Raw genomic sequence first — 26,895 nt, forward strand, 5'->3', positions numbered from 1 at the left:
CAGCGCCTATAAAATTTTAATTAAATGTATTTGCCGAGAAACCTTTATCTGTAATATAGCTTCTGTTTGCCATAGTTTCTGGCTATTTTTTATATCTCTATTGATATTTTCCAATGCCTTAGATTTAGAGGCCTGGTTCCTGGCCCAGGTTCAACCACATTTTGTCAAAACTAAAATATTTTTGTGGTTTGTACATGGAATCTTTCAACCAAATTAAAGATGAACAGAATGTATGGCCTTAATATTTAAAGGTAAATCAGTAACACCTGTGAACGTTTGGAATAAATTATTTATAAAAGTGCATTGCTTTTTTAGGCAGATACTTATCAACAAAGCGTAATATTACATTTCTGTATACAGCTTTTCTTTTTTCCTTGCTCATTTATTTTTTTCCATTCTGTTCGCTGCTTTGGCTAGTAGTAATTGGTCACGTTCAGCAGAAAAGGTTGTAATATTGTAATGTTGAAGTGTTGAAGAGGTTTCGCCACTTGTCTAAGTGGCTTTCTTAGTTCTATGGATCCTTAGTTACTCAGTTCTAAGCCATTTGTGATGAAATGTCTTCATATTTAAAAATGCTTTTCTTCACTTATCCAATTACATTTGTTAGTAGAATATAAAGGGATAGAATCTGTAGGGGATATTGGGAGACGAGACCATATCCCTACTTTAAGGCCTACCTAGTCTTATCCAAATACCTTCCCTCTTACTAACACATTTACAGTTACAAGAGTTCTTCTGGTGTAGGGAGCATACTGGTAAAGGTGGTGGTGGTTATGGAAGTTAGGAGTGTAGATAGGTACAGATGAAAAGCTCTAAACCCTTGTACACACGGTCGGACATTCTGACAACCAAATCCGTTGGATTTTGTCCGAAACTGTTGCATACACACGGTCGGACAAAGTTGTCAGAAAATCCGATTGTACATAACGTGATAACGTTATTTAGTTACGACGGGACTACGTTCAGGCTAGTAGCCAATAGCTTTGGTCTAGGAATTTGATCTGAGCATGCGTGGCACTTTGTCCATCGGAGTAGGCTACACATGATCGGAGTATGTCCGATCGAAGCATTTTGACGGAAAATTTTACGGACAAGTTGGAAAACTTGGTCCGTCGGATACTCCGACGGAAACAGTCTGATGGAGACCACACACAGTCAGATTATCTGACAAAACGGTCCGATAGGACACATTCAGTCGGAATCTCCGACCGTGTGTACAAGGGCTGAGAGTTGGGGGCTTTAGTCACAGTAAGTATGGGGGTTATGTATGTTAGATTCAGAGAATGATTGGGGCTGGGGATTTAAACTCTGCAGTAGTGAGTACAAAATTGAAGCTCTGTGTTCTGGTCCCTATTGTGCACCATTGGCCAGGTTTGGCAAGCTTTGGCATTCGGTAGAATGTAGTATGAAAAAGAGCAGGATCAGTTGTACTTTTAGTTCTTGTTACACTCGTACAATCCCCAAGCAAATAATTTCCATACCACTTTAAAAACCTAAATCCAAATCCTAATACTGATGTCTTGGGCAGTTTATATATTTCACTAATGTTAAAGTTAACCTGTACTTTGTCTACGCTGGACAACAGGTTTACTTCAATGAGAAAGCAAGAATAATAAACTACATATAATTATCTTCCATTCCAAACCAGACTCCTCACACCTACTTGCAAGTGTGGACTGCCTGAGCAGCCAGCCAAGAAGCCCCAGTGCTGTCAAATGAGGGTAGGGTGTGAGTCACATTGGGCAAAATACATGTTTGCTGAAAAGTGACTATAGCCATCTGGTATTTTTAGACTATAATACAATGCAGTAAACTACTCCAGCCTACGGACTTAAACAGATAAAGTCAGTGCTGGAGGTATCTGTACACACCTGTCCTTGTTCGAATTAATAGATATGTGACAGGCTGAAAAAAGCTTTTGGGGGATAGAAAATGCCTCAGCAGATTCAAGCCACAGTCTTTGCTTTCTTTCCCAAGCTATAATGCCAAAAATTTATGTTCGCAATAAAATTTGCTGTTATCGATTTAACAATAAAATTAGCAAGAAAACATATATTTTTTTTGTGAAATTCCTGTTAAACAAAATATCACATACATTTTACTAAATGATTGTTTTATATTTGGTAAAAAAAAAAAAAAAAAAAAAGGAAATGCACCGCTAATTCAGTTTGAATATATTAAATGCATTAATAAATGTGTTTTATATACAGCATTGCGTACAGTATCTTACAAAAGTGAGTGCACCCCTCACATTTTTGTAAATATTTTATTATATCTTTTCATGTAACAACACTGAAGAAATGACACTTTGTTACAATGTAAAATAGTGAGTGTACAGCTTGTATAATGGTGTAAACTGTCCCCTCTAAATAACTCCACACCCAGCCATTCATGTCTATACCACTGGCAACAAAAGTGAGTATGTCCCTAAGTGTAAAATGTCTAAATAGGGCCAAAGTGTCAATATTTTGTGTGGCCATCAATTATTTTCCAGCACTGCCTTAACCCTCTTGGGCATGGAGTTCACCAGAGCTTCACAGGTTGCCACTGGAGTCCTCTTCCACTCCTCCATGATGACATCCTGGAGCTGGTGGATGTTGGAGACCTTGCCTTCACCTTCTGTTTGAGGATGCCCCACAAATGCTCAATAGGGTTTAGGTCTGGACACATGCTTGGCCAGTCCTTTACCCTCAGTTTTTTTAGCAAGGCAGTGGTCATCTTGGAGATGAGTTTGGGGCCGTTATTATGTTGGAATACTGCCCTTTGGCCCAGTCTCCGAAGGGAGGGAATTGTGCTTTGCTTCATTATATCACAGTACATGTTGGCATTCATGGTTCCCTCAGTGAACTGTAGCTCCCCAGTGTGGACAGCACTCATGCAGCCCTAGACCATGACACGCCCACCACCATGCTTGACTGTAGGCAAGACACACTTGTCTTTGTACTCCTCAGCTGGTTGACACCATCTGAACCAAATAAGTTTATCTTGGTCTCATCAGACCACAGGACATGGTTCCAGTAATCCATGTCCTCTGTCTCGCTTGTCTTCAGCATACTGTTTCTGGGCTTTCTCATGCATCATCTTTAGAAGAGGCTTCCTTCTGGAAAGACAGCCATGCAGACCAATTTGATGTAGTGTGCGACGTATGGTTTGAGCACTGACGGGATGCCCCCCCCCCACCCCATTCAGCCTCTGCAGCAATGCTGGCAGCATTCATACGTCTATTTCCCAAAGACAACCTCTGGATATGACGCTGAGCATGTGCACTCAACATCTTTGGTCGACCATGGCGAGGCCTGTTCCGAGTGGAATCTGTCCTGTTAAACCACTGTATGGTCTTGGCCACGGTGCTGCAGCTCAGTTTCAGGGTCTTGCCAATCTTCTTATAGCCTAGGCCATTTTTATGTGGAGCAACTTTTCTTTTCAGATCATCAGAGTAGTTTGCCATGAGGTGCTATGTTGAACCTCCAGTGACTAGTATGAGAGAGTGAGAGCGATGACACCAAATTATCACACCCGCTCCCCATTCACACCTGAGACCTAACGAGTCACATGACACTGGAGAGGGAAAATGGCTAATTGGGCCCAATTTGGACATTTTCACTTAGGGGTGCGCTCCCTTTTGTTGCCAGCGGTTTAGACATTAATGGCTGTGTTAAGTTATTTTGAGGGAACACCAAATTTACACTGTTATACAAGCTGTTCACTCGCTGCTTTACATTGTAGCAAAGTGTCATTTCTTCAGTGTTGTCGCATGAAAAGATATAATAAAATATTTACAAAAATGTGAGGGGTGTAGTCAATTTGTGGGATACTGTATGTGTCTTTATTTTTTTAATTTTTTTTTATTTCTATAGCATACCATAGTTTTACTCTGTCTTATATTCACCGACCAACACAGCTATTCTCTTAGCCATTGGGTTGTTATGCCCACCACTAGGAGAATACTAGGCATTACTTGTTATGTAACACTCAGAACTTTCCAGTTCCGCCCAGGGGGCGGTCCCTTGGGTAACAACCCTCCAGCCTGCAATGCAGTCATCCAATTTTATTTTGCCTAGTGAGGGAGAAGGACCTAGGAACCCTGTGGGCCCATCGGTCCATGCTTTTTTTCTGCAAAAGCTTGACTTTTTGTGCAAGATTGATCCTGTGATCTGCTATCAACAGCCGGCTGAGTGACAGGCTGGATATCCTTATCCTTGTAGTTTCCCCAGTCCAGCCATCGAGCGTGTGCAGGTCGCAGCTCCACGCTAGGCCGGCCACGACGAAACCTCAGCTCCAAAGGGGGTCGTGAGCTTTTATTCTCCGGGGCACACATTTGACCGGGCTAATGATGTCTGCGTCAGTGTGCCGGGCCAGGAGCCACCCTGTACTGATCAGTGAGTAGGTCTGTAATGGAATGTCTCCCAGCTCAGCAGGACTGGTAAGTACAGCTCTCCCTGCCTCGTGGGGTTGAGCAGCTGGGCATTCCTTGGGAGGTCGATTAGGGGGTCCCTCACCACCCTCTCTTCTCTCCCTGTCCCTTTCCACTCCCCCCCTCCCTGGGGAGATGCTGCTGAGCGGTGTGTGTGTGTGTCTGTGCAGGGGCTCTCTCCGGGGGGCTCTCACCTGGGGAGGTGGTGCTGGCTGAGTCCAGGGTCCTGTTTTTCATGTCCCTGGAAGGTGTCTGAGGCTATGCTGGTGTCCTGTGCAGCGCTGTGCTCACCAGCATTGTTTCTACCTGTCCCTCATGAAGCGTTCGGCGGCCATCTTGGATATGGGCAAGGGAAAGCATGCTCTCTTGGGCTTCAGCGGCCATTTTCCTTGTGATTGTCCCTATACGGGATGCCGGTGGCCATTTTCTTGAAGCCTGAACACGTTTGTTCAGTGTTTTCTAGCGGCAGCATGTGCTCCTGTGCTCTGACGGACATTTTCCCTGTGTTTTATGTCCTTATGCTAGATGCTGGGCAGCCATTTTCTTGGAGCCTGAGCACACTTTAGAGCGGTTTCAGAGACATTAGCAGCTGCTTCCATTGACACAGCACTGTTTCCTCTTCACCTGGGAGCCAACAGAGACTACAGGCACTACCTGCTGGATAGTTTAGAACCCCTCAGGTTGGTGAGTCCTGCGGGAAAGAGCCCCTCAGCCAGCAGCAGTAAGAGGGTGGGACTGTCACTAAGTCCCCTTCAGGTGGCAGACAGGGTAGGGCCAGCATGGCTTCAGAAACTGGTGTTTCTTCCCCCGAAATCCAGGCAATTGCAACAGGGTTGCCTGCGGACTGCGAAGTACCCCTGGACACCCTGACGGTGGTCCTCAATTCCTTCGTTGCCAAGATGGAGGCGGTACGTGGGCAAAAAGGTGCAAAAAAGCAGCCCCTGTCCCCGTCCTCTGGGGAGAGCTCTGACACAGACTCGGGCCCTGCTTAGCCTGGTGACCCCTGTTCTGTCTTGTCAGATGACGCTGACCAGGACCATTCGGACAGTGAGGATGAGTCTCTGTTCGGATCTGTGCGTGACAAAGTGCTGGTTGGAGCACTTATCACAGTTGTGTGCATTATACCCTGAAGATTCAGGAGCCAGCAGATCCTTCTGCTGAGGTAGCGGTCCCTTTTGGGTCCCGTAAGCCAGCACGTTCACCTAAGGTGTTCCCGTATCTGACTTATTTTGACAAGTTCATTTACAAGGAATGGGGTCGACTGCAACAGACCTTTTTGGTCCCCAAATCCATGGCGGTGCATTACCCTTTTGAGCAGAGCATTCTCCAGAAGTGGTCAGCACCTCCGGTCATGGGCACCCCAGCATACAGGTTAAACAAAGTAACCACGATCCCGGTAGAGGGACTCCTGCATTTAAGCATCCCACAGACAGGAAGGCCAAGGCAGTGGCTCGTTCCTTGTTTACAGTGGTGGGGTCTGTCGTGCGACCAGTACTGGCATCCGCACTTGTCGCAGACACTGAGTGGGCAAAACTTTTGCACCGCGAATTGGGGGCTTCCCCTGTCTGCGTGGAACTAGCAGACCAACTAGTGCAAGGCCTTAAGTATGTTTGTGACGTGGCCCTGGATACTCTTCCTCTGTTATCCAGGGCTTTAGTGTCAGCAGTGGTGCTGAGGTGCCTGATTTGGTTAAAATGCTGGCCTACTGACCAGGCATCTAAGAAAGCCCTGACGGATCTTTCCTTCCTTGGCGACTGGCTTTTCGGAGCCTTGTTGGATGGCATTATTAAAAATGCCACCAGTGGTAAGAATACCCTACTCCCACAGGCCAGGAAGGCTAAGGAGCCATGCCGTAGGCAAGGACTCTCACAAATGTTTTTTTTCGTCCGCCTGGAGCTTCGGCTAAATCTCCCCAGCCCGACAGGACGACCACGGAAGGACAGAAACGTCCCTGGAACCACAATCCTGGGAACAAAAGTGCTACCGCATGAAGGTTTGCCCCCACCCATGTCTCGGGTGGGGGGTCGCATTTAGGAGTTTGCAGCCCAGTGGTCCTCTTGACTATCCAACCAATGGGTCTGTGATCTGGTTTCCTTAGGCTACAAGATAGTTTCTCTGTTGGCTGCCAAACAGATTCTTCCCCTCCAGCATACCCGTATCCCTGGCTTGCTGGGATGCCCTCTTGGGACCTGCTGAGTCGTGGGGTGGTTGTACCGGTTCCGGAATCAGAACATACCCATATGCCTCAAGCATCAAAAGTTTCTGCGAATTGCAGTCGGAAGCCCACTACCAGTTTGTGGCTCTTCCTTTTGGTCTGGCATCAACCCCCCGAGTCTTTACCAAGGTATTTGCTCCAGTTTTGCCGTTGCTGCGGCAACGTGGGATCGCGATCGTAGGATACCTAGACGATCTCCTCCCTGAGGGCATCTTCCGCCACAGAATTGGAGGAGGATGTGGTGATCACCATGCAGACCCTGCAAGAATTTGGGTGGCCGTTGAACCTAAAGAAGTCCTGTGATTGTACCAACCTCAGCGTCTGGAGTACCTGGGCTTGCTGCGGGACTACAGGGAAGCAAGAGTTTTTCTCCCTTCAGATAAGCGGCAGACTCTCAGATCCGTGGTAAAACTGCAGATGAACCGCAAGTGGTCATCGCTCTGCTTCTGCATTCAAGGCAGTACCATATTCCCAGTTCCACACCAGAGTCCTGCAGAAGGAGATTTTGACAAAGTAGGACAAATCTCCGTTGTCCCTGGATTGACAGATCCAGGTGAGCCAGTCAGTCAGAGATTCCCTAAACTGGTGGCTGAGGTCCCTGGTGATTCAGTCTGGGAAGTCGTTCCTACCTCTGAAATGGACTGTGTTCACAATGGACGCCAGCTTATCCGGCTGGGGTTGAGTGATGGGGGTTCAGTCTGCTCAGGGCCTCTGGTTGACGGAAGAATCCAAGTTGCCGATCAATCTGCTCGAACTAAGAGCGATCAGGCTATGCCTCTCCACATGGTCAATGAGACTACAGGGGTGTCCGATCAGGATCCAGTCAGACAACTCCACGGCTGTGGCATATGTCAATCATCAAGGGGGAACAAGCTCAGCCACTGCACGGGAGGTCACTCACATACTTTGGTGGGCAGAGTGACACATAACGGCCCTGTCGGCCATTTACATCCTGGGAGTGGAGAACTGGCAGGCGGACTATCTGAGTCACCAGATGCTGGACCCAGGAGAATGGGTGCTGCATCCGGAGGTATTCAGGCTACTGTGCCTGCGGTGGGGCACACCAGATGTGGATCTTCTGGCCTGCTGTCTCAACCGGAAGGTGCCGAGATTCGTGTCCAGGACAAGAGACCCTTGGGCAGACGTGTCAGAGGCGCTGGTGGCTCCGGGGGATCAGTACCAGCTGATCTACGCCTTTCCTCCACTAAAACTGTTACCACGTCTAATCCGCAGAGTGGAAGTCGAGGGGATTCCAGTGATTCTGGCCACCCCAGATTGGCCTCAGCAACCTTGGTATGTAGACCTAGTGCGCCTGGTGGCGGACAACCCTTGGTGACTGCCGTTACAAAAGGACCTTCTGTCTCAAGGTCCGATTCTCCATCCTGCTTTACCATCACTGGCTTTAACGGCATGGCTATTGAGAGCCAGGTGTTGAGGAACAGGGGTCTGTTGGACTCGGTGATCCCAACTATGCTGAAGGCACGGAAATCTTCTAGAAAGATATATCATTGTACCTGGAAGGCCTACATCTCCATTTGTGAGGAAAAAAGATGGCATCCGCTTCTTTGCTATATCCAGGATTCTGCTGTTTCTTCAGCAAGAAGTAGACCAGGAATTGGCGTTTAGCACCATTTAAAGGGCAAATATCGGCTTTAGCAATCTTTTTTCAGGGACCCCTGGCATCTCACTCATTAGTGAGTACTTTTGTTCAGGGGGTGCGACATGTAGTCCCTCCGGTGCATCCACCGTTACCCCCAGGGGATCTGAACCTGGTATTATCGGCGCTTCAAAAAACGCAGTTTAAAAATATCAGGGAGATCCCCTGTTGACTCTTTCCCAGAAAGTGTTTTTTCTAGTGACCATCACTTCGTCCAGGAGGGTTTAGGAACTGGCGGCTTTCTCATGCAACTCGCCTTATCTGGTTATCCACAAGGATAAGGTAGTGTTGCTTCCGCAACCGTCTTTTCTGCTGAAAGTGGTCTTGGCTTTTCATATCAATGAGGACATTATCATCTGTGTCCTAAGCCAAAACACCCTAAATAAGTGGCCCTTCACGCTCTGGACGTGGTTCGGGCTCTAAAGGTGTATTTGTCTGCCACTGCTTCCTTTCGAAAGTCAGACTCATTGTTTCAGTGGCTGGTCCAAAGAAAGGCATGGTGGTCTTGTCAGCCGCCATTTCCAGGTGGATCAGACTTATTGTGCAAGCCTGTGCTTTGAAGGGGCAGGTGCCCCCTTTTCCGGTCACCGCCCACTCCACAAGGGCAATCGGAACGTCTTGGGCCTTCTGACACCAAGCGTCTGTCGCTCAAGTGTGTAAAGCGGCGACCTGGTCGTCTGTCCACACGTTTACCAAGTTCTACAAGGTAGACGTCAGTGCATCGGCTGATATAGTTGCAATTGAATATGCAATGTATTTTATTTTCTTCCATTTTTTTTTTTTTGGTAAAAAACACAGTACCTTAAGTTAATGTACTGTTGCATTAGTTACCGCAGGTTTTGGTGCGGTTGAGGGTGGTTCCTCCTGTTGGGGGGTACCCTGGTTTTTGTGGTGTTTTTTTCCCCACACTGTTGTTTTTTGTGGGTAAAGTTTTTTCACTAGTTTCAACGTGCCATGGTTGAAGTTTTATGCTGGTTTTCCCACCCCTCGTTTGGTACTGCTTGGGGACGTCCCAGTGGCTAAGAGGAGCTGTCGGTCGGTGAATATAAGAGAAAATAGGATTTTTTGTACTCGCCGTAAAATCCTTTTCTCTGTAATTCACCGACTGACACAGCACCGTCCCTCTTTTTTCTCTTTACATTATACTGCTTGTTGACGTACTGATGGCTGCATGATGGGCTTGGAGGGTTGTTACCCAAGGGACCGGAACTGGAAAGTTCTGGAAAGTTCTTGTTGCATAACAAGTAATGCCTAGTATTCTCCTAGTGGTGGGCATAACAACCCAACGGCTAAGAGGGGAGCTGTGTCGGTCGGTGAATTACAGAGAAAAGGATTTTACGGTGAGTACAAAAAAATCCTATTTTTCATCACATATAACATCCTTGTGTATAAACTTTACACTACAGATCATAAACCATTATACCAGTGTATACAGATTATAATAAAGGATTAATAACAAATTTTTGTATTGTAACTATTTGCTGTGTAATGTTACATGTTTATGAAATTATATTTAGAGACTGTGGACGCTTGGGGATAATGTTGCAGAGGGGTCAAGTTTACTGCCCAAACTCATTTCTTTTGCTGTCGCTGGTACATTTTTGTTTACAGACAAGAAAGCTGCCTGCAAAGAGAGAATTTTTATTTTTGAATCTTGCAAGGACTTGACAAAAAGTGTTCCGTCAGGTCGTGTACGTATATTTGACAGACTGGTGGCCTCTGAAAGGATCAGAGGTACGACCACCCCGTAAGATTATTTGTGGTGGGGAAAGGATGTTTGCTTCTTCTTTGGTCTAAGGGCTCAAACATCCATTGAAAGCTGGGGAATTGCTTTCTTCTCACTTACTCACAAATGACTTGGGGTTAACATATGCCCAAAGCATTTGTTTTCTGGACTTTATAACTTAAACTAACCACATGGGAATTTCGGGTTGCTACTTTTTAACACATTTTAAACTTACCGCAGCAAGCATCCCTTAAGATCATGTCATTATCTATGTTTTCTGTATCTTGACATCAAGTTCTGACCAAAATATTTTGGCTCTTATCTATGCAAAACCCTATTGGGATAATCTGGTTAACCTTAAGCTATCAACTGTGGTATTGGTTGCCTAAAGCTATTGCTTACCTAGTCTGTGATCACTTATGGTAAAATATAAAATTTTTAAGGTTTAAAATACTAGCCTTCTGAAACAATAGGTTGAGTTCCTATTCCTACTCTGGTCTTTGTTTTAGTACATGGTAAAATAGCAATCTTAAGAGTGTCTGAGTTTCATTAAGCCTTATGGCGTTTGAATATTCTATATCATGTTTTCTTTCTTTGATGGATGTTCTTTTTAAATTTTATTTTATGAGTAATGTTGTTACCATGTAATAGCATTATACCAGGGCTACATTTCGAGGTATTCCAAACAGAGCAAAGATATATCAAATTCCATAGTTAATACAGATGTAGTTTCAATTATATGGATTCTATAAATGCTGTTTTATAGTTTATTAGTAAACATTTCTTTAGAACAAGACAGCATAGGCAGTGGTTCAGTGAATCGCAGTGGCCAGGCCACTTTTTTTTTTTTTTTTTTGCTAGTGTTAGTACTTGTTCTTCAGGTTGTTAAATGGATCGATTAGCCCTAGTTGGTATAAGTACATCAGAGATGGGAAAAAGCTGTGGGCGAATACTTTGAGTCTCATGGAGAAAGTGCTATTTTCATCAGGTCACGCCAGTCAGAATATTGGTAAAGTTTGTACAACCTGCAAACAAACAAAAAATCTGCCTAACTGACATTACATGTCATTGTTGAGCACTGACAAGTATGGGTAAGGGTACCTGGTTAACTGAAAAGCCATTGGTTGTGTTAATAAAGACTCAATGAGCTTTTAGAAAAAAAAATTGCCAGGAGTTTGGGTATGTGCTGGCGCTGGGGATCAATTAAACTCCTAACAAAAGCAAGAGCTTTACATTTAAGCTGTCTGCTCAATAGTTTATGGGGTTGAGTTACTAAAGTTGGATAGTGCAAAATCTGGTGCAGCTATGCATGGTAGTCAATCAGCTTCTAGCTTCAGCATGTTCAATTAAGCTTTGAAAAAACATGAAACTAGTTTCTATGCCCCAGATTTTGCAATCTACAGTTTTAGCAAATCAATCCCTATGTTTTTACTTATGTTTATGTACATATGTATCTACTAGAATAGGTTAGTGTGGTAAGAAAATTGTGTTTTTCAGAGAAATCTGAACTTACGAAGCATTAGGACCGCCTTAATGCCTTGTGAAATCTGAATAAAATACTAGAAGAAAAGTAGAAACCTGACTTTTTAACTGTAAAAAAAACTTAAAAACAAAACGGAATTTTGAATATATTTAATGGCAACTTCCTTTGGCAACAGTAATGACTAATAAGCCCTTGAAGGATGACACACATGATAAAACTGTTAAGCATTTCTTTGTGTCGTCTCTAATTAATTCCTATTCATCTGCATTATGCATTGCCATGACATAGATTTTTCTGTGTATGTCAAGACCAATCTGTCAGTTCAGATCTAAAGCCCTGACCAGGTCTGCTGGATAATGACATCTGACGAATTCCTATTTCAGTGGATGCCTCTCTCTGGAATGGCTGCTGTTAAGAATCCTTCTTTATGCAGAAACACTGTTGACCTTCTGAAAATTGCTCTCCCATCTTCTCCTCTTTACTTTAGATCTAATGGTGGCAGTATGCATATTTAATATTAATTAATTTACCTAGTATACTGGCCTATAGCCATCTCTTTACATATTAATAACTTTTGCCTTCATGAATTGATCCCAAATGTATACACTGATTTATTAAGATTAAGTACATTGTTCTTTAGAGCTGTACATAATGCTAAGCTTTAAATAAACAAAACATGTTACCTGCAACCTTGTATTTACTAATCTGTAGAAACGTCAACATTGTTAAAGTTGAGCTTCAGTTTTCTATATAATATATATTAAAATCAAATTTTTGAAAATGCATTTAAAAAAAAGGAACAAAGTCATAATGATAAACAAATATCCATGTTACCTGCAGAGTCATATGTGTACAAGGTTACAGGCTGACATGGTTTTGCATGATATGCTTTGCTTGATTTAACAGTAATTTTAGGTGCAACATGATGTGCGGTTTCCAAAGGGGTAACACAAATGTTTCTCACCTACAGACAAAGATGAATGTTCAAAAGAAAATGGGGGTTGCCAACATGAATGCATCAACACAATTGGCAGCTATGTTTGCCAGTGCCGCAATGGATTTGTACTCCACGAGAACAAACATGATTGTAAAGAAGGTAAGCGTCCCAGATCATGGCAATGCTAAATTTTGGCAAACTCCGTTAAAAGTTCCTTTCAGTTCTGGAAGTAAGGCAATTTATTTGCCTTTAAGATTCAGCAAATAGCTTAGTAAGAATCTACAGATTGCTCTGAGGTAGTAGTATTTTAAATTAAACAGCATATATTTAGCTATAGTGCAGCATAGGGAAAAAGTGTACAAAATATATGTAAAGTGATGCATAAACCAATATGTGACGAACGTGGGTATCAGACCCCTGCCCTCACTTACACGTAACGGAGGACCAGTCAATCTCATCCCACATTGTCACTTACGTAACAATATCACTCTCGGCCGCGCCCAGCACAAAGATTTTCCAGCTTGCGGGACCCTAATTTAGGTGCCAGCAGCCTGAGATCGATTGTCATTGGGCTAATTAAAAACGTAACCCTTTAACTGCCACCACCAACCTTTGATTTTTACGGGAGAGTCAGAACTCCTATTTAGCAATACCAATTATTATGATTTTGGAATAATCGTCTGTAACACTATTAATATTCCCCCCTCCCCTGCTTGTGCCCCCCTCCATGACTTTTCCATCAACAATGCAACTATCAGTCCCTCCCCTCAGGCCAGGGTACTAGGTGTAATTCTATTCGCTGACTTGTCCTTTCAGCCCCATATCAAATTGTTAAACGTTTTTAGAATTCACCTCCGTGACATCTCTAAAATTCGCCCCTTTTTAACAAATGACAACACCAAGCTCCTCATTCACTCCCTTGTTATCTTTCGTATTGACTATTGCAACTCCCTTCTCATGGCCTGCCTCTCCATAGGCTATCCCCTCTTCAGTCGATCATGAATGGTCTATCGTGAATGCTGCTGCCAGATTTATTAACTTTTCCAACAGCTCTGTGTCTGCCAACCCTCTCCTCTAATCCCTACACTGACTCCCAATCGCCCAGCGAATTAAATTCAAAATTCTAACCACAACATACAGAGTCATTCACAACTCTGCCCCAAGCTACATCGCCAATGTTGTCTCCAAATATCACCGTCCTCTCCTACTCTCAAGCTCCCTCATCTCTAGGATTTCTCCAGAGCCTCTCCCGTCCTCTGGAACTCGTTACCTCAACCTGTGCGATCCCTGAAATCTCATCTCTTCAGGAAAGCCTATCACGTCTCCAACTAACTTTTACCACTTCCATCAGCTCAATCCCCACAGTTAAAACATTTTCTACCACCTGCCTTACAATGTTAAATTGCAAGCTCTTCTGCGCAGGACCCTCTTAATCCTCTTGTACTTTATTGTATTATAACTGTATTGTCTCCCGTTTTTATATTGTAAAGCACTGCATAAACTGTTGGTGCTATATAACTCCTGTATAATAATAAAGATAATGGTGCTATATAAGTATCTTTTTTGATAAATACAGCTGTGTTCCCCTCCAGTGGAAGAGATTTACACAGAATCGGGTGCAGCTGTGCATAGTGACCAATCAGCTTCTAGGTGTAAGATCCCTTTCACACTGACAGACCGAGCCGATTGGACCATCCATTGCTCTCTATGGAGCTGCAGATTGCCCACTGACATCTGATGACCTTCAATACGATTCCGTTTATTAAAAAGGGCAAAAGATTCCACAGATTACATGCCAGTCAGATAGAAACGAACAGGCAGTCTGTTTCCATCCAACTGCCCCATAGAGAACAGCAGGCTGTGCTCGTGTCTACTCTGCAACAGTGGAGCGGACATGGACCTGTCATCTGGATACAAGTCATATGCTTCCATCATGATCAGATGGGCTCTCCTGCTACCCTAGACCCAAAGATGTGCCTATTCGGCCTGCTGCCAGACTTAGACGCTGACAAATCCCTTTGTACCTTTTAACAGTAGATGCTATTCTTGACTAGAAAAGCGATTGCTTGTAATTGGATGCAGGCCCTGCCCCCTACAATCCAGTGCCTGGAAAAAGATTATCGACACTCTCCCAAGAAGCTGATCTATGTACATAGAGGATGTCCACTTAAGTATGAGCAAGTCTGGAAAAGATGGTTGGAGGATGGTGAAATGTGTACTTGAAATGTTGATATGTTCATATATAATATAATTATTTTTTATTTATTTTTTCAATAAACTTGGTTTTCCAAAAAAAAACCCTCCTCTGAGCAGGCAGAGCCACTTGACAAAGTCCACCCTGTGTGAAAGGGGTCTTAAGCCTAGAAAACTCACGAGCCCCTAAGAGCACACCATAGTGCTGTAAACTACTAAATGTTCAATTTCTATAACCATTGTGGATGAAAAATAAATATATATTTGGTGTGTATATAATTTTAGTTGGGTACATATTGAAAATTCATATTTTGTACTTTAATTTGCAGCCGGTGGGTGGAGCTCAAAGCACCTTATAACAACGTGTTTTTCAATTTACACTTTCTGTTGTTAAAAACCTGTTGTACAGCTCACTAACTCAAGCTGAAATGTACACATTACTTGTCCCCCTCTCTGTGTCCTCTCTAATGGCTCTGTTCAAAATATTAGTTGGAGATATTCTGCATAAAGGGCCTTAAAGCATTTGTTACACCAGCATTTCATATTCCGGATACGTACCTGCTGTACGATATATATGTATAAAAAAAAATCCTGTTCTTTGTGTTGCTTCCTTTGTGTGAAATCACTGGTGTTCCTACCAGTTCCTATGATTTTCTGTTAAAAACGGACCTCACTAAGCAGGAGAACACAGCGTGGTCAGTTCTCTAGCTATGCTGGAAACTCCACCTACTCTCCTCCAATGATCAGACCTGTCCTGATACCCACCCTCCTGCGCAACCATTTACAGTAAAACCTTGGTTTGAGAGTAACTTCTAAATCTTTTAATACATTTTTGACTTGATAAGCAAGTGATGTCTTATACAAGTAGTGTCATGTCACAACTGAGTATAAAAGAGAAGAGCGGCATATCTAAGTGTAGCAATATGGTTACATTTAATGAAGGTACAACATTTAGCAACATATTGCTACACTTAGAGGCGCCTCTCCTCTATTATACTCTGTAGCTCTTGCTGGATTTTGCTTCTAATCCCCTTGTGGAGGCTTCCATTTGTGGATGGACATTTTATGGTTACACAACCTATCACATTGTTATAATCCTTTTATATGGACTATAAACTGAAGGACATAGGAATAAATGGTTGTTGAATGAATCGGCTGAGTTTCCATTATTTCTTATGGAGAAATTTTGCTTTGATATACAAATGCTTTGGATTACAAGCATGTTTCCGGAATGAATTATGCTCACAATTCAAGGTTTTATTGTACTTGGAAGTTCAGTGTTTTTTGTGCTGCTGCTTCTCCTCCTCCTTCCCCCCAGCTCTAATGAGAACAGAGGGAATGTGATCATTTATAAAAAAGGGAATGAAAGGTATTTATAATGTGTTTTTTTACATCTATACACAAATGTCTTGCCTTTCATTTCGAATTTCCAACTGGATGGGTTGTTTTACCAGGCGATCGTTTACAATCTTTTACGAACGGTGCAATCATTACTTCTATACTCTTTACTATAATCAACAGAGTACTCTGAGTTTTATATTTATTTACTAAAGGCAAACAAGCTGTTTATTTTGCAAGAGAAGTTGCACTTTGCAAGGTAATTTTTTCCCCAGAGCTTGGTAAATGTCGTGAAACTACACTTTTCAAAGAAATCCTAATAACATGCAAAAAATAAATAAAACATCTTTGCTTGGATGTGATTGGATCAAGGTCAGCAGAGCTTCACCCTATTTGCTAAGCTCTGGGGAAAATATGTGAACAGCATGTTTACAAGTGGCACCTGAAAATGATAGGCTAGTATAAAACAAAATTTTGGAAATGCTATGCTAACTCGTCAACCAGAATATTTCTCTAAAATACTCGTGAGCTTGAATATTTAAAGAAGAATTCCAGGGCATGGTACATTTTTTACATAGTTTAACTAGGCATTTACCATACCTGACCAATGTCCCTGGAAGCTAGAAATCACTGAAGTAGACATCACTACTTGAGTAATCTCCACTAGCTTCTGGGTGCCATGCTGAGATGCCAGCCTGATGCATTGTCAACCCAGGAGGTCGACTACTCAGCACGAACGCTATTCAGAGAATTCTTCACATTTTCTGGATGAATGCAAAGACTTGTCTGATTGGTGAAGATGGAGAGGTGAGGCGTGATGTCCCACTCTCCACCTTGTCCAATCATAGCATTCTTTGCATTTATTCAAAAAATGCAAAGCATTCTCTGGTCCTGTGCTGAGCGACTTATCTCCTGTGTTCAGAATGCTATAGGCCGGCTGCTCAGTATAAGACCCAAAAACTAGTAGAGATCGCTGTAGTGGCAGAGTCTACTCTCCAGCTAGGAGAGATCACTGTAGTTATGGAGTGATTTCCAGGTGCATTGGCCAGATATGATATATACTTACAGTGATCCAAGCTGGAACAATGTAACTGTTAAAAATGACCATGCCTGAAATTCACTTTTAAGCATAACAAAGTATCTACAGCAGCTCAGCAATAGACAGGACAAATGACTAACAATACAAGTGAACCAAAAACATAATTTACAGGCTGTCTGAATAATGTATGCATATCAATGCCTTAAATGTGATTAAAATATTATGTAAACCTTCATCTACATTCTCAATAATACTATACAGCTGCCCCTGCCTAATAGCTTGACTAACTTTTTGTGAATTGCAACTACTATATACTAAATCATTTCTTTCTTTACACAGCTGAATGTGAACATAGAATTCATAGCCCGAATGGAGTAATAACAAGCCCCAACTGGCCAGACAAGTATCCAAGTCGTAAGGAATGTACTTGGGAAATAAGTGCCACTCCAGGTCATAGGGTTAAGCTAGTAAGTACTTGTATGTGTTCACCTTGTTTAAGGCTAGGAATACTATTGTGGAAATATAAAATTGTAGTAAAAGGTGTGACGCAGCATAATGGATCGCAAAGTTGCTCGTCTTTCTCTATTCATTTTTTCTTTCATGAAACATCTGTAATGCGGTTTTGCAATGTAAAACAAACAGCAAAGAATTATTGCTGGAACACAATGTTAGATATCTCATGGAAAATCGCCAAAAATGATAGATGTAAAAAGGACTTGACCCCTGCTTGAAATTCACCATTTCACCATTTACCCACATGGTCGGGTATCTCCACAAGAAATTCTAGACATTAAAAATCCATGTACCAATCAAGATTTGCTCAGCCACACATTCATGTGAATTGGTGCCAACATTTAGAGAATTTTCAGCTTGCAAATCATAAATTTTATCAAGGTAAGGTTTTGAGATGCTTTTTCGATGGGGTTGCTGGCTAAGGCTCTTTTCCATTTCTCAACATTCAGTACCAGTATGGGCGTGGAATGAAGGTTATGGATATGGTGTGGGTAAAATGCATACACTCACACTCACTTCACACACACTATTAATTCTTAGACTGATTGGAGAATATTACAAACTTATAGGAAGAGTTCTTCTCTGAGTGGAAACAGTGTTCAGTGGTCCCCCCCAATATCTGTCAGACTCATCAGAATTCTGGCTACCATGCTGGGCCTGCAAAGGTGAAGGTAGCTAACCAGTTCTCTGCTGTGGCTAATGGTTCTGCTGAACAGCTGCTGAAAATGTTAGGAAAAACATTTAACAGGCAACATCGGTGTGCACAGCCTATTGCATTAGGTGGTGCACCCAAAGCTCAAACACACAAGCCTTTTTATGCAGCCTCAGAAGGGAAACTGCTCTGTGCTGAACGGCTTCCTGTTCATTCACAAACTGAAGCATAGTAAGCACAGTTTACTTTCAGTTGTCAATTCATGTAAGACATGATACAATAACCTTAATTATTCAATTATCAAATGAAAGAATCATGTTAGTTGCCTATTACAGTAAATATTGCTCAGGTAGTATAAAGGGGAGAATCCTATTGGTGGTTACAGAAAATCAAAAAACGTTTTTCTTCACATTCTTTGATATACAAGGCCTAGAATGCAGAGAGCACCCATAAATTTGTCACTGTTTTTGGGTTAGATTCTGATTATTGGTAAATGTGAGATTTCTGCCAATAGTCAGAGGATGAAGCTACCTGGGGTGGAGATAGAATACTGATTTATACAGGATTTTAAGGCCTCATACACACGGACGTTTTTACAGAGGCTTTTTTGAGCTTTTTTTGCTGCTTAAGAAGGCAACTCCATGTTATTCAATGGGCTCATACACACCATGGCGTTTTTGAGCTGTAACAGGCATGGCCATTTTTAAGCTCCAAAAAAAAAAGGACCAGCACCTTCAGAGGCTCCATCGTTAGAACAGTTTTGATGCAAACGCGCATTAAAGCTATACCGACTTTTTGAGCTGTAAAAATGTTTATATTGTGATGGGTTTTAAAAAAACAAAACAAAAAAACGCTCCTTAGCGTTAACTCTTACAAACGCCGTTGAACGCGCATTGACGCCAGAGCAAAGCGCTAATAAAATTGCGTTTTTAACGCTGATTTTTTCCAGACGTTGTAACCAGCTTAACAGGCCATTTTTAATAACGTCCGTGTGTATGAGGCCTAAAAGTTAAGTATACAACAATGTAAATTGGCTGGTTAAAAAAAATGCATGCATCTTGGGGAGGTGGATAAAATGTTTGAATGTTGTAAGTTTTTCTCGTTGTTAATTTTAAGCAAAGAAAAAAATGTCCAACTAGCATGTACTAAATCTGATCATGCTTGTTATTTTTTTTCTAAAATTTGATCCATAGGAAAGCTTTGTGCACTATGCAGTTTGTAGCTCAAGTCCATGAAGAAGATGTCAGATCTAATTTTATGCACATGGTGACACAGGATATTTTAGAAAACCTTTCAGCTGTGCAAACATAAGACTAAACCTTCTATTATGTAATCTATTTTCACACTAGGCATTCAGTGAATTTGAGATTGAGCAGCATCAGGAATGTGCATACGACCACCTAGAGGTTTTTGATGGTGAAACGGACAAGTCTTCTATCCTGGGAAGATTATGCGGTAATAAAATTCCAGAGCCTTTAATTGCTACGGGAAATAAGATGTTTCTTCGTTTTGTGTCTGATGCATCAGTACAAAGGAAAGGATTTCAAGCCACCCATTCCACAGGTCAGTGCAAAGTATTCATGAGTTTCCTGCGGGTGCATAAATATAATAATTGTGGAAAGACTGTAAATTGGTTTTTCAGGTTGGATATATAAACGGTGGCAGGTTATCTGGCACCCAGGTCTGACTGATCATTTTTACAACCCCCTACGAAAAATGCTCTGAATAAATAAAACTCCACACTGAAGTGTGTGTGTGTGTGTGTGTGTGTGTGTGTGTGTGTGTGTGTGTGCCAGCACAGACCCCTCTGTACAGGCTCACCCCAACACTGACTAAGCACATGCCTCTCGGTGCAGGCTGACCCCCCCCACCATGACATAGACCCCTCAGTACAGATGGACTTTTATCCACTGTACAAGCTCCTCAGTCTACCCCCTCAGTACAGGCACCCACCACCCTAAACTCGCTCACTAGAGGACCATATGCAGTGGGAGCTCAGACTAAGGGGAGGTCCTCCTTTCAACACAAAAAAGGAATGGCAGCGGCCGCTGTACCCCAGTGTGTCCACACCCGGTGTGGACCACACCTCCCTTGGTATGCCACTGGATATATATGCTATGACATTTTTCTGTTAAAGCAATCAATTTAATAAAATTATTGGTGTGACTATATTAATAGTATAAAGCCGTGCACTAAGAAATGTAGAATGCTGACTATAGAATGGTTATATATATATATATATATATATATATATATATATATATATATATATAGACCCTACATTCTGCCATGTCTAAACTACTGCCATGTCTGCTATGATTTGACCCGTCAACAGTAGTTGCTTTTGAACTAGATGCGTAATAGGTTCTATTTATTAACATGATTATTTCTTCATGCTTACAGTTATGCCAGAAAGATTCAAAAGGCTGAGTGGTTCCATCTGTTTATGGGGCGCTGATGCCTCACAGCAAATAAAATGTCTGGCATTAAAAAAAATAAAAATAAAATCTAAATTCCAGCCTTCAAAAAAGCAGTAAAGCAGTGATGCATTTTATTGATTATAGTCAAGCTATTCTTTAGTGTCCACACTCCAATCACAACATATCAATTCTGATATAAATATTGACACCTTTTGCATGAGCATTATTACATTAAAACACGCTGATATTCTTGTAAAATGCACTGTGCCTGTTTAGTATTTGTGGGCACAAAAAATTGCATTACACTGACATCTAGTGGTTACATTTTGCAGTTTAAGTATTTCTATGCCCCTGCTTGCAAAGTATGCTTTATTTACTTATAAATGTCACATGTAAAATGCCCATAGTGTATATATCTAAAGCTTAACCTCAAATTCTTCTCTCTGTGACCACAAGAAAAGCGACAGGAATGCTTCCCAGCCAGGATACCCACAGCAAATAGAATATGCTATCTAATTCTCTATTCAAAACTAAAACTGGACTGTGTTTTGATTAACTGATGAGGAATATATAAAAAATTAAGTGCAGCGCTAAAACCTCAACGTATTAAATCTGTTGCAAATAGGAAAGTCCAATATAAAAACTATATAGTCCTCAACATATAAATGAATGGTAAATTCAGACATAAAGATGACCAAATCTTTTTAATCCATACCTACCCAACATTTTGAGATGGGAATGAGGGACACCTACTAGAAAAAGTATATAGGCATAGGACACACCCTGCCATGCCCCCTTAAAGGAGAATTAACAAAAAAAAAAACGATAAATCCACAAGGGCCTTTTTTTTTTTTTTTTTTAAACCACTACTATTCCTTTAACTTGGCTTTTACATTTTACAAATGCAGACATTTTGAAATGTGCACTTTTGCAAATGCAGTTGCACTCTGCAAGTGCATTAGCTCCAGAGCATAGTAAATGAGGGAGGGCTCTGCTGACTTCTATTATCCAATCACATGCAAGCAAAAATGCTGTTTTTTTTTTCCCTTGCATGTGATTGGAGATTTATAACATTAAGCTTTACCTCATTTGCGAAGCTCTGAAGTAACTACACTTGCAAAAGTGCAGTCTATTTGTCTTTAGCAGATCAACCCCTCTGGGACACGGATTTCCCTTTGAGCCCATGGTGGTGTTTATTGGATTAGGAACATTTGATCATCGTTATGTCTGCCTTTCCCTTTTGATCTTTTAAGGACTATATAAGAATCTTTATATTGGACTTTCCTATTTAAATAACCACTTTACATGCTTTTTTAGAAAAATAAATCAGTCCAGGTATATTTATTATCTAAGGTTGTTTGTTTTTGTTTTTTTGTTTTTTTTTATTCCACAAATATGTTGTGGTTTTAGTGCAACACTTCATTATTATACATGCTCTTTGAGTTTTTGTATCTGAATTCCTAGTGCTGGCAACTGGTGATCTTACCTTTTTAAACACGAATGCAGTGTTTTTTCCTTTTTTTTGTTTCTTTTTCTTTTTGAACTGATGAGGATTGCCACCCCTTGGGGTTGTTACTAAAAGCAAATCCACTTTACACTACAAATGCACTGCATGTGCACTTGGAAGTGCAGTCACTGTGGATCTGAGGGGAAGCTCTGCTGATTTCTATGATCTAATCATGTACAAACAAAATTGCTGTTTATTTTCCTTACATGATCTCCTCAGATCTACAGCAACTGCACTTCCAAGTACACTTGCAAAGCACTTGTAGTGCAAAGTGGATTTGCCTTTGGTAAATAAACCCCTTTATTTTTGCAATCTTTAATAAATAGGCCCAAGAGAAGGATTAGTAATTTTACATCACAAGGTCAGGAACTCAAGGAACAATTGGTTTAATGTCCACCTTTTATTGCTGTCCCAAAATCACAAAGATAAAAGAAAAATCTGCCCAGTGTTTGTCGCATGTACTTATAAAGTCCAAGCTAAAATGTTTTACATAGATCAGGGACATATTGGGTTTTTATTGACATCTGTGTTTTTTGGGGGGAGAGATCCCTTCACTTCCTGTCAGGAGTGGAAGTGATGAAAATCTCTCCAATAGGGATACAGGCAAGGCACATTTTTAATGAAGTTAGATAGATAGGGTTAACGCTTTGAACAGTGTTTTTATTACTTTCTGCGCCTCCCTCTCTTAGTAACAACTGGGAGAGGACCCAAGGAAAAATTATCCCAATGAGGTTAAAGCCAGGTAACAAACCTGATTTAAGTTTGACCTCTTCCCTCTTCCCCCTGGCATTTTGGAAAAAAAACAAAAAAAAAAACGCAACCTGCATGGCAAAGGCATAATGAGCTAGTATGCATAGCATACTAGCTCATTATGAATAACTTACCTGAGAACGAAGCCCCCAAAGCGGTCCTCCTTCATCTTCACCGCTGCCATGTATCCCAGAGTGACTTCCGGGTCTCGCTTCTCCGGCGCTGTGATTCGCCGGAGCCGAGATGACGTCACACCCGCGCATGCCACCAAAAGAGTTCTATTTGTGGGAAAAAAATGACGTCAATCTTGTTAGGGTACAATGTCGCATGATCACGCAATTGTCAATTAAAGCGACGCAGTGCCATATTGCAAAAAAGGGCTTAGTCAGGAAAGGGGGTAAATTCTTCTGGGGCTGAAGTGGTTATTAACATTCTCCTCTTTGAGAGCTACCAGCTGACACTTGGATTTGGCTTCCAAACCAGGGTCCACATTTATGGATTGGGACAAATCAGCATAGTTCCCTAAGTTGGGATCACTCTATCTAGTTAGGAATACATTCATGTAAACTTTATTTCTTTTCATCAGAGTGTGGCGGCAGACTGAAACCGGATACAAAGACCAGAGACCTTTTCTCTCACGCCCAGTTTGGTGACAACAACTACCCCGTCCAGGCAGATTGCGAGTGGCTGTTAGTATCTGAAAGAGGTCTTCGTGTTGAGCTAAGCTTTCCAACATTTGAGGTGGAGGAGGAAGCAGACTGTGGCTATGATTACATGGAGCTGTTCGATGGCCATGACACGTCGGCAATGAGATTGGGTCGATACTGTGGATCAGGGGTAAGAGAAACTTTGGTGAATCCTTTGTTAATAATTTGGAGCAAAGCCATCTTTCTTTGTGCACTTTATTAGTATACATATAAAAAAAAATGTACAAAAAGGTTGTCTTATCACCTTTTAACTAAGGACCGCCTCCTGTATATATACATCGGTACTTTGATGAGGGATATCTCGGTAACGGCAGCAGCTGCTGCCACATCAGAAATATCCATCTTTACAGGAGGTGGTCCTGTTTATGATAATGGTGGTCTCCACGGCGGGTTCGCCGCAAGATCACCGTTATCGGCGGCGTGAGAGGGGCTACCCCCCTTCCACCGCTTAGCCTCTGCCGCTACCGACGGCTCTGGTATCGGGTCCTTTCCTGTGCTGGGTATGGAGATGAGTGAGGCTAAGATGGCCCCCACTCGTCTCTATACCATAGGATATCTCTCTTAAAGGAACATTTTTTTTTTCAATGTAATTTTTTTCAAATTACTTTTTATTTTATTTTTTATTTTATTTATTTTTTTATTGCATTTAAGTCCAAATATGAGATCTGAGGACTTTTTGACCCCAGATCTCATATTTAAGAGGATCTGTCATGCTTTTTTCTATTACAAGGGATGTTTACATCCCTTGTAATAGGAATAAAAGCGATCCATTAAAAAAAAAAGTGTAAAAATAAATAAAATCAAGTAAATTAAATAATGAAGAAAATTTTTTTTTTAAAACACCCCGTCCCGACGAGCGTGTGCGCAGAAGCGAACGCATACGTGAGTAGCGCCCGCATAGGAAAATAAAAAAAGTGCACTTGTAAGACCACTGCGCAAATACGGTGTGAAAAAAAATTATTGCCATGACCGCCATTTTATTCTTTAGGGCAGTGATGGCGAACCTTGGCACTCCAGATGTTTTGGAACTACATTTCCCATGAAGCTGCACTACACTGCAGAGTGCCAGAGCATCATGGGAAATGTAGTTCCAAAACATCTGGGGTGCCAAGGTTCGCCATCACTGCTTTAGGGTATTAGAGGAAAAAAAAAACAATATATAATGTTTGGGGGTTCTAAGTAATTTTCTAGCAAAAAAAAATGTTTTAAACATGTAAACATCGAGTCTGAAAAAGAGGCTTGGTCCTTAAGTGGCACTGATCAACAATGTTTTACATGGCTGAGGGTTTGTATTCTCCATTGATTTTGATGATCATACAATAAACCCTTTGCCTGAGGATCTGTATACTCCATTGCTTTTGGCAATGCAATAAACAGTGATTGCTTGTTGATTAAGGCCCCCATATTAGCAATGAAGATCTATGTTGTGTAGCTACATGGAAAAGTCCAGAGAGTAAGCATGTTTCTATTGATATAGCAACCTATCGGCTTCTTGTTCAAATGTTTTTTTTCTATGTACCAGGTGAATATATAAGAATCTGACTGCATTTGGAAAAACATGTTCTTTCCAATTTTTATAGATCTCCAAAGGCCTTTTATCTTGGTAATTTAAGACTCGGAACCTTCAGTCCATTGTATTTTACATATTATTCTTAGCCTATTTGCTTTTAAAAGGACATCTAGCGCTAACACTAATCACTAGTGGTCATACTGCTTATTCTCTTACACTAGTACTTCAAAGAGAGAGTGTCTTTCAGGCAAACATTAAAGGGCTAGATATTTACTCTTTTACTTTTACTCCTTTTACCCAATAATCACCAAGGCCCCTCTATATTGCCACCAAGCCAATGTCAAGATTTAGAGGGATGCAATCCCTCTAAATGATGCATCTGAAGCCAGTGATGACATTGAATGGTTTCTTCCATTATTGGGTCAGAAAGTAATATATTGCCGCTATGTATACAACATAGGTGTCAACACCCACTGGGGACACTACCCAGTAAACAAATGGGTATATTAGGAACTGTGTAGTAACCATTATTTATGTAAAAGCATACCTGAAACTGAGCTCCATGCAGATGCATATGCAACCAGTATAAGTTACTGAAATTATCTTAATATTTGCCTACTGTAATCTTCGGTACATTGGCACACAAAATAAGAAAAGGGATGGCCAGTACTAGGAGTCAGTCAAGCTCTGTTGAAGACCACATGTTTATAGGACGAGAGAACAGGGTGCTCGATTTATGAGTGCCCTGTTCCATCTTTATTGTAAAATCAGCAGACTGGGGGGGAGGGGATCTTTAACAAAGCTGTGCTGCTAAACTGAACCAAAATGACCTGGTTATACTGTCTGGTAGAGACACCTGGTTTACAGCACTGGCAGACCAGAAAACCTATTGGGGGTAAAACCATTCCAATATACTATATATATTTAGCTGCTTGTCTGGAGTTCAACTTTAATTTTAACAACTTTTACATTTATAGGTGGGGATGATATGGTTATGGAAATGTTTTTTAAATGTTTGCATGTTTCTCATTTCAGCCTCCAGAAGAAATTATATCCACTGGAGATGCAATACTAATTCATTTTCACACTGATGATACAATCAGCAAGAAGGGATTTCATATACGATACAAAAGTATAAAGTATCAAGAGATCCTTCACACCAAATAACACAGGAATCTTCTGTAACCCAATTGTGGATAATAGGATACGTGCGCGAACTTGAGAAGGAAATATTTTTTTTTACTAACGTTATTAGTGCAAATGTTTTATATCGTAAATAGAAATGGAGCATCATTGCAAAGACTGCACTGATCATGTTTGGACCATGTCGGCACCTAAAAGACATTGACAAATAGGCAGGTTCATGACTTTTATTGACATTGAACACAGGGTATTGCATGCTGCTAGGGAGGCTATGGAGGGAATTTACACCAAAATGACCATAAAAAAAATTGTGGGATGTTTCTTTTTTTTTATTGTATTTTCCAGCAAAGTGTTAAATATAGTCCTGGAAAACGGTCATTTAAATTGGTGGCTTTGACCTAAAACATTGAGCTATTTTACATTTTGACAGTCCACAGCATCAAAAGTAAACACTTCAATATTTAAAAGAGAGGTCATTACAATAATTTATACTCTGTAGAAATCGTTGTAGGTCAGTTTTGTGAATTTCCCCGTAAGCACTTTCATACTTCGCTTGACATTTGTCAATGTTTCTTGCAAAATCAATCTGCACCACTTGCTGAAAGTCACCCCAAGGACAGCTATACCTTCTGACTATTGCCTCGAAAGAAAAAAAAACAGGATGAAAAAGGTCCTGCAGGCCATAGACTTA

General features: G+C 41.5%; 1 protein-coding gene across 2 annotated transcripts in view; it reads left to right on the forward strand.

Moving 5' to 3' along the window:
• Positions 1-26,895, forward strand: part of TLL1 (tolloid like 1) — a 217,043-nt gene that overhangs the window by 188,736 nt on the left and 1,412 nt on the right. Inside the window, exons 17-22 of one of the 2 annotated variants that reach the window (XM_077477165.1) lie at positions 9,898-10,020; positions 12,466-12,591; positions 17,342-17,469; positions 19,517-19,730; positions 23,431-23,681; positions 26,097-26,895. The exon at positions 26,097-26,895 is cut by the window's right edge and continues 1,412 nt beyond it. In XM_077477165.1, coding sequence (XP_077333291.1) covers positions 9,898-10,020; positions 12,466-12,591; positions 17,342-17,469; positions 19,517-19,730; positions 23,431-23,681; positions 26,097-26,228 — 974 coding nt within the window. In that variant the 3' untranslated portion in view covers positions 26,229-26,895. The remainder of the gene's footprint in view (positions 1-9,897; positions 10,021-12,465; positions 12,592-17,341; positions 17,470-19,516; positions 19,731-23,430; positions 23,682-26,096) is intronic. The other variant, XM_077477166.1, reaches the window with a different exon arrangement.

This window comes from Lithobates pipiens, unplaced genomic scaffold (assembly GCF_037356315.1).
Source record: "Lithobates pipiens isolate NorthernLeopardFrog02 unplaced genomic scaffold, aLitPip1_a1.2 Scaffold_13, whole genome shotgun sequence".
Classification (NCBI taxonomy): domain Eukaryota; kingdom Metazoa; phylum Chordata; class Amphibia; order Anura; family Ranidae; genus Lithobates; species Lithobates pipiens.